We start from the raw sequence: 12298 nt of genomic DNA, 5'->3' as shown, positions 1-12298 counted from the left end.
CACTGTTACTCAAATTGGAGCAGATGGGAATGGATATTAAATTGGTGATATGGATAGGAGAATGGCTCAGGGAGAGATACCATAAGGTGGTGTATGGAGGAGCCGAGTCCAGAATGAGGCAGGTGACCAGTGGTGTGCCTCAGGGCTCTGTGCTTGGGCCAATGTTGTTTAATTTGTATATAAATGATATAGGAAACGGCTTAAAGGGAGATATTCAGTTGTTTGCTGATGATGCAAAGTTGTGTAGTGCAATAAAAAATCAAGCTGATGTTGAAAGTTTGCAGGAGGATTTAAATAAGCTGGTAAAATGGGCAAAAGAAAATGGATGTCAGTTCAATGTGGAAAAGTGTAAAGTCTTGCATTTTGGGATTAAAAGATTACCAGCTGTGTACTACATCGATGAAAAGGTACTCCAAGAGATTGATGAGGCTAGGGACTTAGGGGTATTGGTAGATAAGGAGATGAAGTTCAGAGGACACATTGCTAAGGTGTCCAAGATTGCACATAGGATTACTTGGTTGTTGAGGAACACACTGACATCCAGAGATAAAGAGGTTATTATTCCCCTTTATAAAGCATTGATACTTCCACATTTGGATTACTGTGCTCAGGTCTGGTCACCTGGATTCCTTGGAGATGAGGAGGCTGTGGAGAGGGTTCAGAGAAGAGTGACCAAGTTGGTGAGTGATATAAAAAATGCTCCCTACATTGATAGATTGAGAGCTTGTGGATTGCAGAGATTGGTTGATAGGCGAAGAAGAGGGGATATGATAGAAACATTCAAATTACTAAAAGGTTTTTATAGGATTGATGCAGGGGAAATGTTTCAGCTGTGTGATAGTGATGGAAGAACAAGAGGTCAACTCTGGAAATTAAAGAAGAGTGTGGTTAACAAAGGTGTCAGAACAAGGTTTTTTGCCTGGAGGGTGGTGAATGAGTGGAATTCATTGCCTGACTTTGTTGTGAGCTCTTCATCTGTAAATGAATTCAAGAAGAGATATGACAGATATTGTTTTGCTAGTTTGGGTCTCCCGCGATGAGTCTACTGACTCCATGGAGATACCCGTAATAATAATAATAATAAATAATAAAAAAACTCAGTTCCAGGACAGGAGGGGGGGGGGGGTTCAGTAAAAAATCCTAAAAATGAGCATAAATTTTTAATCATTCCATACAGGATATACTTCCTATTATATTTTCAACATATCTACAGTGGTTAAGCACTGGATATTATAGTAATGTGCATCCTATAAAAAAAAAAAAAAAAAAAAAAAAAAAAACCTCTGTTGCAATTTTCAGCAAAAGAAGAAGGTGAAGAATCTCTGATAAAATACCATAAATACCATTAGGTATAAATTTTTGATACTAAAAAAGACACAATATCGGAAACCGAGTAATGCAGTTTATAATCATTTGTTATTCATGAAAAAAAAACAATCGTTCCTGAAATTGGTCATCTATGGTCATTTCAGGATTGATTATTTATTTTGGCAGTGTGAAACTTCTATTTTTGGAAAGAGAGACAAGAAATAAATTGTTCAGGGGAAAAAAAAAAAAAAAAAAAAAAAAAATGATCAAATATCTTAGTACAGTGAAGAAAATTCGAAGTAACAGAGTACATGTAAAGACAAGTGACACAAAAGTCGCTCGACCACAGTTATAACTGGTAATTAATTTACGGAATTGACAACGCATATAAAGTAAATTAATTAAAGATAACTTTAATGAATCACTTCTATATTTCGGCAATGTCACATTGCCATCTTCGGGAACATAAAGATATGGTATGTGCACTAAGGAACTAACAAAGCAAATGAGGAAGAAAATAAGAACTATTTTTGTTCCTAAAGTCCTAAAGAACAAAATTAGTTCTTATTTTCTTCCTCATTTGCTTTGTTAGTTCCTTAGTGCACATACCATATCTTTATGTTCCTGAAGATGGCAATGTGACATTGCAGAAATATAGAAGTGATTCATTAAAGTTATCTTTAATTAATTTACTTTATATGCGTTGTCAATTCCGTAAATTAATTACCAGTTATGTCTAACCAACGTATAAGTCTTACTACTAGAATCACGACCACAGTTAATCTGCTAATGGCTCTCAAATTGCCGTTAAGGGATTAACAGTGGAGGAGGGTAAATACTTGATAAAAGATAGAATGCCGATGAAGTTTTGATCCATGAAAAAGTCTGGTGTAGTCTTGCTATTTCATCCACCTTGGCCGGTAGGAGGGTTAAAAATCTGTGCACCTGACAAATAAAAATGGCTGACATAATTAATAGGATGCCAGAAACATTCTTAAAAATAAAAATAAATAAAAAAAATTCCATCTAAAAGATAAGAAGATAAAATGACTTACTTTCATTAAAAGTGAGTATATATGTCGTGCGTGTGTCATTATATATATATATATATATATATATATACACACAAGCCTATAAACAAAAGGCTGTTGCTTGTATGAGCAAGAAGTTAAGAGAAAAGAAATCTGTTGACAAATTTTATGAACAGCTGAAGGTTATGCTCTCTGGGAGAGAACAGAGTCAGTAAGGCTGCTCCACAGAACAGAAGTAGATGGAATGAATGAGGAAGACAAAAGTTACTTATGAGCTTGAAACTGGACAGCAAGTGGATGTTAACACAGAAGCTACTCATGTTCTTATGTCATCCTGGAAGAAAGTGGAGGAATGATGGTGACCAGTTAAGTGGAACATTGTTCGTGAAATATCTACAGAAGAGAGAGACAGAGAGACATAAGGTGGAAACAAAACATCTGTGAGAAAGTGACTGGAATGAATCTGTGCATGAGGGGATCATCAGTTTAATTGGATTGCCTTCATCAGGAAAATTTCCAACATTCTTAGGGAGAAATGTATATTCCAAATTATCTATCATCTAGCGATTTAACATTAGCAGATATTCACTGTAAAATTATATTATATGTTACATTATGAAGCTTTAGAGTGTTTGTTATACAGTATTATTTATTTATTTATTTTGTTATTATTATATTATTTAAGAGCATGATCTGGCACTTTGTTATTGAAATTGATTTGCTGAATGTATGTTTTAAGAAAATCTTGTTTGGCTAACTTATGTGTGTTGTGATTATTCCTGAGATGAAAAGTTTCGTTTTGTGCTACATCGTTGCATTTTTTTGCCTTATTATTACTCCTTGAAAAAATGAGAACAAATTAAATATTATTTATTAACACAATAAATGCTTCATAGTTGACACTGGCATCAAAAAAAAAAAAAAAAAAAACTGAACTACATAATGTTACAAATTCAAACTAAAAGTATTCTCCTTTGAATCTAAAACATAAATGCACTTACCTTGACTTCACCCTATTATTATTATATGGTATCTCCAAGGAGTCCAGAGACTCATTGTGGGAAACCTTACTAACATTTATATGCACAAAACTATCATACCTTAGTCAGGGCACTCACAACTTATTCTGGCAATCCATTCCACTCGTTCACCACACTCCACACAAAAATCTAGTCTGCACACCCTTACTAACCCACACTTTGTACAGCATCCATAGATGATCCCTAGTTTTCTGACTGTTTATCATATATTGAATAATTTCCGTTGCATTAAACTTTGTAACCCACACACCTTCAACTTATCCTCACAGGGAGTCCACAGATCTGTCACCAGCTTTATTTCTTATCTATGACTCCTTTCTACCACCTCCTAATCCTCAAGAAACTCAGGTGACCAAATCTGTACACAGCAGTCAAGATATGGCCAAATCACAGGCTTTATAAAGAGGGATAATAACTTCCCTATCTTGTTAGCATGTTTCTCAACATCTAGGCAATCCTTTGAGCTATTTTACCAACTTTTGCAATATGCCCTCTGAACTTCAACCCCCCCCCCCCCATCCACCATTATCCTTGAATCCATAGCCTCATCAATTTCCTGTAATCCAGTACCATCAATGTGATACATAGTATACAGCCTTTTCAATCCAAAGTGCATAACTTTTGCCCAAAATGCCAATTTATTTAAATTATTCTGCAGGATATGTACATCATCTTTATTAACTATTGCCTCTTCATTTTGCATTATCAAACAACTGAATATCCCCCATTAAATCTTTCCCTGTATCATTGATATACAAATTAAAGAGTAGTAGCCCTATTACAGAACCCTGAGGTACTCCACCAGTCACCCTCATCCTCCTAGATTCCATTCCACCATATTCTACTCTCTGGTGTCTGTCAGCCACCCATGTCCATGCAAGTAGCTTCATATCTATTCCCATTTGCTCCAACTTGGGACAGGAGCAACTTGGAAAACACTATTGTAATAGTTTTCACCATGGAAAACTATTATGGTAATTTTCCATGTGGTATTCTGTCAAATGCTTTTGCAAAGCCCAGCAGTATCATGGTATAGCCATTTCCTGTATCCATTTCAGTTGTCACTTCATTAAAAATGTGAATAAATTATTAAACCAGGACCTAACCTTTACAAAGCCATGCTGTCCTCTATAGAGCATCTTATCATTATTCACCCACTGTTGGATTTTACCTTTAACAAACTTTTCCAGTACTTTATCAACTACTCCTGATATATTAATTGGTCTATAGCTTGCTACTTCTGTCTTGAAACCACACTTATATAATGGAACTACTTGTCCTCTTTCCATTCCCTTGGAACCTTGCCAGAGCTTAGGCTTAGATTGAACAACTTCATGTCAGTTCTCTTGCACATTCATGTAGTACACAGGCTCACATACCATGCAGTCTCACTGTTGTATTCACATTAATGTTTTTCAATATGCTGAACACTTCCTGTTCATCTGCCTCAATTTTGATGTGCATCTCTTCACATCAGCAACTGCAAAATCTCCACCTGTATGATACAGCTTTGCAAAATAATCACTGAACAACTCAACTATTGTTTTTGCTTCTGTCATCTTCCATGTTTAGCAACTTCCCAGAACAAGACTGCATGGTTACTCTCCCCAATAGGAGGCAGAGTGTCTACTTAGTTATGTATATATATCATCTGATACTATTACCAGATTCAGCACTCTCCAACTCCTCTATAACATGTTGTTTCAGGTAATTATCCCTTACCAACTGTATAAATTCCACCTCCATCTTGCCATGCCCCATTTCCTTCCTCTAATTTATGTCACCATAGTTGAAGTTTCCCATAATAATTGTTGGGCTACTCATTATGCTAATTTGTTGATAGATGACATCTAAATCCTCCTGTGTGCTTTAACAGCAACCAAACAATATATTTTGTCTTATTGGCTTCTATCTGACACCAGGCAGGCTTAAATGAACCATCTTCCCCAGATCTAAAATCCTCTTTTTAATTTCTAATTTTGTTGGTTTTAGTTCAGCTATCATCAGCAATACCCCACCTCCTCTGCTATTCCCTCTATTCTCCCTGAAAATACAATACTCTTGACATTCTAATCCTGTAACTCTGTCATTTTCTGTTAACCAGGTGTCACTTATGCCTATAATTTTTGGCCAAGTCAAGCTGACCAATTCCACAAAACTCCTCTCCCTTATTTCTGATACTCCTAACATTTGTATACATGCATTTCAGCATCCCCTTCAACCTACAATTACCCTTGCATAGCTCTTGCTAGCATCTGGTAACAGCATACAAAAACCTGTAACAAATCGAATCGATCTCATTATATATAAATCAAAAAAGCAAGCATTTAAATATTAATTTCTTTCATATATTGTAACAAAATTGTGAAATGGTTTAATTGGAACTTAATGAGTATAATTAATGATCAAAATCAGGTATTTAATTCCAAAGGCTGGGTATTAAAAAAAAAATGTGCACCTGTTTTAATAATACCTGTCTCTGTTTAATAATACTTAATAAGAGTGGTGAAACTGAAACAGTTAATTCTCTCTATAGAAAACTACCAAAAAAGTATCCTGGCTCTAGTGGTATCAGAGTGATAGTGTAAAGGAAATTCATTATAACAAAATGTTTTTTTGGTCCCTATGAGTTTGCTATAATGAGAACTGGCTGCAATAAATTATTTCATTTCTAATAATGTTTACTAAAATGTCTTCTTTTATTTATTTTTTAGAAAGGCCTCTGTCAGCATCACACAGCCATACTTCTTCACCCCTTTCACATCATTAAAACTTTAGTGTGACAAATTTCAGCTCAATGATTAAGTCCCAGAATGTGTTTACATTCTGTTGAGCATTTGGCTTTCATCTCGGTAAATAAGACTAGATTCCTGTCCTATTTTTATAATAACAGTTATACTTTCTGAAAACTACCGATGAATGAAATATGCAAATGCTTTCAGACATAGTGAATTAAAATTGTAGGTATCTTTCTGGTACAGTGCTGGTGTAACAAATTGTGGTGCTTATACTGAAGACTGGAAATATTCACTTATATATATATATATATATATAAACTGTTTTCTAGAAAAAAAAGAGAGAGGAGTACTCAGAAATGGGAACTGTAAATTATAAACTATCCATAGAGAAGCTATTGAAAATGAAGATGAGAAGCAGAATGTTGGAGATTCTAAATGTATATTAACCAGTTGCAATACATTGTACTTATCAGTTTTACAGAATTTTACCTCTTTGATAAACTTGTAGATATGTTGGCTAAACATGTGAAAATGTACAGCATAGTGATATATTTGTGATAAGCAAAAGTTCTGCCAAGAAGGTTTTTTTTTTTTCCTCCTCTTTTTTTCTATATGTTCATGTGGAGAATTGCTTCAGTTTGTGGCATAACATTTAGATTTTTAAATAAAAAGTCTGTTTCACTTGCATTCAGATTTTTGGTTTAAAAATCAGAGAGTGCCAACTCTTTTATACAGTTTAATGTACATTCCTTTATTTGTAAATTATCAGAAATACTATGCCTAATAAATTGCTAGTTTTTCTTTGAGGAGTATCTAGGGATGAGCATAGTTGGAGTTTAAAGGGGGGAAAAGCCTTATATCAGTTGAGGGTTTCTTAAAATTAAGTAGAAATAAATTTATTTGCTCTATTCCTTGCTTGTATTCAACTATTCAAAAAATAAATAAATAAATAAATAAAATTGAGAATAATTCTGAAAAGACTGTTAGTTTTAGCATTACCATTTTAATTAGAGAAAATGTCTCTTTATAGATTAAAAGCTCTTCAGTTATGCTTTCAATAATTTTATTTAATCTTCCGAGGAGATTAAATTCTCAAAAATTTTTTACATCAGATGTCTAATATAAAAGTTGAAATTACATGTTTTATTGAAAATTGTGAAATATTTCTGTAACTTTGATTTTAAAGAGGTAGGAAGTAATTTTAATTAAATTCCATTTTACTTGATTCTGACAAAAATGTTAGAATTAAGTTCAAAACATGTAATTATATTAAACTTGAGGTATATATTAAAAACCCTTGGCCTACCCACAATACTAATATACTATAGGTTTACAATGTTTTATGGGTGTGAGTTTGATCAACAAAAAGAAATATATATATATATATATATATATATATATATATATATATTATTTATATCAGCATAATGTACAATTGTTTAAAATTATGATTTTGCATTTTTATATCATCTTGTATAGTCATCAGAAATTATTTTATATATAAATATTGATTTAAGTGTAAATTCTTTAATTTCGTACATTTTCCCACTTTGTTTTATGAAATAAAACTAGAGCAAACAAAGACATTAAAAACTTTATAAACAAAATTTGAAATTTAGTAAATTATTTGGGTACCTCTAATGTAGTTTAGTACTCATCTTTAATTATTTTATAAACAAATTTGCGTGTAGCTTTGATAGTTTGTAAAACCTATGATGATTTCATTCAAAATTAACATGCTGGTGGGGGTGGGGTGGGAGAAATGATAATTAATAAATAACTACTGTTATTATTAATGAATGTTAAATTAAAAAATGGGTGAGGGTGGATGTTAAATACTGCAAAGCTTTCATATATTTTAAAACGTAAAAAAATTATGTGAATGTATATACCTATATATATGTGTGTGCAAAATAAAAATAAAAAAATATTTACTACAAAACAAATAAAAACCACAACACATTTTGTGTATGTGTGCTAAAATGTGTTAAAATGTAAGAAAGAAAGAAAGAAACAAGATATTGAATTTAAGTGCTGGTAGGTTTATTCCTACTTAAAAGAATTTTCATGCTGCCAATTATAGCAGTCTTAATTAGAGATTTTCTGCTCAGTTTTAATATATTGTGGATTACAGTGTCCTGTATTTGTCTCCATAAGAGTTATGCATTGTAATTAGCTTATATTTTTCATGAGATTTGTAAGAACTTAATGAAAAGTTGAATAATATTACACTGTATTTATAAAATAAATTTATTGAACAATTTATTTTTTATTCATTAAGTTTTTTAAACATCTTGTTACTTTCATAAAGCTCTGAAATTTTTGTAATGCAATCTCTAAATTGTATTAGAAAAGTAGAAAAGAATATTTAAATATCTAAAAGGATATTTTGAAACAATATTTTGACTGTGAGAACATACCAAGAAGGTATTTTCGTCTTCACACTGGACAAAGCTAACAAGGTTTTCATCTGATTCTCAAAAATATATCTAGTACAGTGGGTTTATTATTACAAGAGAACTCTAGGGAGTCAGAGACTCATTAAAATGACATATCACCTACACTTCCTGTCCCACCTATCATACCTTCTTAAATTCATTCACACTATCTTTGGTCACTATACCTCCAAAGGTAAGCAATCCAATCACACACCACTCATGAGACAAAAATCTAGCTCTTATCCCTTCTTCACTGTATTAATTCTAAACTTCCATGGATGTCCTCTTGTCTTCTTCCCACCCTCCATAAAATGAAAAATTCTATCTACTAATATCTGCAATCTAATGTCCAGTGTCTACAGTCCGTAACTTCTCAGTCTGTTTTCATAATCTACATTTCATGGTCCAGATATCATTTTAACACTCTTCTTTACACCCTGTCTACTATATCCACTTCACCACAGAAACCAGGACACCAGATATGTTCACGATATTCCATATGAGATCATGTCAAAACCTTGTAAAAAGGAATCTCAACTCCCTGTCTGCTAAAACTCCAAGATCTTTAGCCTGGTCAGCTTCTTCTAGAATATAATACACCACCAGATACCTTAACACACAAAAGCAAATAACTTTCCATTTACTAACATTGAATTGATAGCCATTTTCACATCCCCACAATTCCAATTTATTCAAATCATTCTGTGAGTACTGCATGTCAGTTGCATTCATGAGTACCCTGCCTATCTTTGCATCATCATCAGCAAACATTTGTGTGTTTCCTGTGAAATCCTTCCCAGCGTTGTTGTTAATGTAAAGATTGAATAACAATAGACCAAGGACTGATATCTAGGATACATCACAGATCACCTTAAATGTTGACTCAGATCTCCACTTTTCTGATATCTTATTCAACCCTCTTTCTATCCAATCTAATATTTATAATCCAATCCCCATATCCTCCAACTCGTATAACATTCCATGTTGTATCTTGTCCAATGCGTTAGCAAAGTCCAAAAGTATCGCGTGTATTTATTACCCTTGTCTAACTCAACCATAATATGATCTCCCCTTAGCAAACCCAATGTATTCATTTGAAAATATACATTCTCTGTCAACCTAGTTCTGTATGTGATCTACCAACTTTTCCAAAATCATCACCACCATTTTCCAGAGATACTGATAGTATGATCGGTAGATACATCATTCTTTGTATCGCCCTTGTGCAGTGGGATTATCATACATTCTTTCTGCTCCTCTGCAGTCTTCCCTGTGCTGACACTCAAGTTATGCAACTAAGTCAAAAGTCGGTCATTTGACCTGGATGCTATTTTAGCATCTACACTGATATCCCATCAAACTATTGCCGAATTCTTATTCTGATATGCAACAGCCATATTATATTTTCCTCATACACTTGAGTTTCTTCATTTAGTGTAGAAGTGTTGAGTTCCATACACCAGGTTCATAGCTTTTAGGAAAAACGGACACTCATTCGTTGAACAATCTCTTCTGCATTTGGCACCTGCATGCCATCTGCATTCAGAATAATTCTTTCATATTCATTCTTTCATTTACTTGTAGCATAACAGAATTCTTTAGCTTGCAGCAGAGGCGTAGCTAGAGTGGGGGGGGGGGGGGAGCAGTCTGTCCTGGGTGGCACTTTGAACCTTTAAACTTTTGATTAATTCTAAAATACAGTCTCAAGAACGCATTTCCAGCTATTGTAATACTACTGCGAATTTTCTTCACAATTGCTGTAAGTGTTGCTAGTCGTGAGAGGAGTTTTTCTAAATAAAACTGATTAAGAATTACCTGCATTACTATGAAATAGCAAAGTCGATGATATTGGCGAAGTCTAACAGAAAAGCAAGAAAAATAACATTTTAGAATGTCAAAATTAAAGTTTTACTTCAAAAATAAACATAATGTTTTAATTTATTTCCCTATACGTCATTTTGACTTTCTGTGGTATTGAGAGGGGCAGCAAACTCAGGGACCGACTCAGGTGGCAAAAGCTCTAGCTACACCACTGGCTTGCAGAGCTGCTTTGTTTTAATACTTAGTCTCAGCTTTCTGTACAACAGTTGTAATTCTTCTGGCCTACCCTTATAGTTTTAATAACTGACATCTTTTTCTTAAGTCTCTTGCTTAATAAGATTGCACATCTCTGTCACTCCCATCTTGATTATTCTCTAAACTCTAGGAAGACATTCTGATATTGCAGTATTGATGTATTTTTTTTTTTTTGTAATCTTCCCATTCACTGCCAGTATTCTTCCCATCTAGTAACTGATACCATGGGATTGAACATTCTCATGTGATTTCCCTGCTACCCAGTCAATATTCATACAAGCCTCCATATTTCTCAGTCAGTATAGACAAATCCTTTGGTTGAATAGACATGGGTTTGAATCCCATCTAGGGTGCAATGAACCTTTATGAGGGCTTTTGAACTGAAGGTGGCAGAGTTTTTCCTTCCAGAAATGAAACTAAGTTTTTTTTTGTCCTGCAACCAGGAAAACTGACCAGTTCCATCCTTGTGGAGCACCTTTATGTGGTGGAGAGAACCTACCAGTGATGGTACTGGCACTTTTCATTCTTCCTCTTTTTCTTTGCTCTACTTCTCCTGTGTCTTTTACATCATCCTGAGCTTAACCTGCAAGAGTCAACAGTGTTGCAGTAAGTCTTAACCATGGTTCTGGGGATGGGGCCAAGGCTCACTGTGGTGCTGGTATAGCATCTGAGATAAACTTGGCATTCCTCTCGCAAGTGCAGTGATTGCTTGCCAGTGAGTAGGCATCGGTTCATGGCTCTGTTATGGGTGAGGAGCTCTGGCACTAAACAAAAATCCTTTCAGAATGAATTTTTCATCCTTACATTTTTTAGGGACCCTCACCAGGTACCAACCAAGTATTGATACCATACATGCATCACTTGATGCATCTTCAGTATTTTTTACTAGAGGTAAAAAAAGACATGACAACAGTATAAATCTACCAGTTTTTCTAATGAAAAGAGAACTAGCAGGATCTCCCAGAACAGTTAAAAAACTACGATACGGTGATACGATATCCTTGTGGAAACATGTCAGCAACACTCAGGAAAATCTCAGTGCAATATCAGTTGGATAAAATACCAATTACTATAACAACTCATAAATCACTAAATTCTAGAGGCGTAACAGCATGGGATCTTGATGTTTCAGATGAGCAAATATGTTCAGAGCTTAAAAAGCAGGATATCTTAATTCTCCTGTTAGACTGTACATCCCTAATCTCAGAAATAAGGGGATGTCAAACTGCCTGTCTTGCTCTGCAAAGAAAGCTAAATGAAAACAAAAAGGAAATACAAGATAAAAATAGAACAAAATATATTAGGATGCAAAGTGGAAGCTAAGCCTTCACCACTACCGCTACATCTATTCTGAAATCTTATATACTGAAAAGGTGACAGTTCAGAAAATAGCAATTCAAACCCATATGTCTATTCCACAATCTGATAATTTCCCCATACTTGATTGTGAGTGCTGCTCTGTGGAGCTCCTCAGTCGTACTGCCTAAGGTTTCACTCCTGAAAACAAAGTGATCCAATTTGAGGAGAACCCACTTGGCAAGATCTCACATGAAGATAAGCCACCAGACACTCCCATAGAAAAAATGTATGAAATAATTAATATAAAAAACATACAAAAACATCCACTGAAAGTAAACTAAACTCACCTAAGGAACCTGACACATTAG

The 12298-nt window shown here is 34.2% G+C and overlaps 1 protein-coding gene across 6 annotated transcripts in view; it reads left to right on the top strand.

Moving 5' to 3' along the window:
- Positions 1-8382, top strand: part of LOC150102202 (ral GTPase-activating protein subunit alpha-1) — an 800562-nt gene extending 792180 nt beyond the window's left edge. For all 6 annotated transcript variants that reach the window (XM_090398990.1, XM_090398987.1, XM_090398991.1 and 3 more), the window contains one exon: positions 6094-8382. In XM_090398990.1, coding sequence (XP_090255116.1) covers positions 6094-6149 — 56 coding nt within the window. In that variant the 3' untranslated portion in view covers positions 6150-8382. The remainder of the gene's footprint in view (positions 1-6093) is intronic.
- Positions 8383-12298: the final 3916 nt, after the last annotated feature.

This window comes from Typopeltis vanoorti, chromosome 10 (assembly GCF_054136105.1).
Source record: "Typopeltis vanoorti isolate ZY-2024b chromosome 10, IOZ_Tvanoo_1.0, whole genome shotgun sequence".
Lineage (NCBI taxonomy): Eukaryota > Metazoa > Arthropoda > Arachnida > Uropygi > Thelyphonidae > Typopeltis > Typopeltis vanoorti.
The sequence above is the reverse complement of the archived record's forward strand: the minus strand, read 5'-3'. Positions and strand labels throughout refer to the sequence as shown.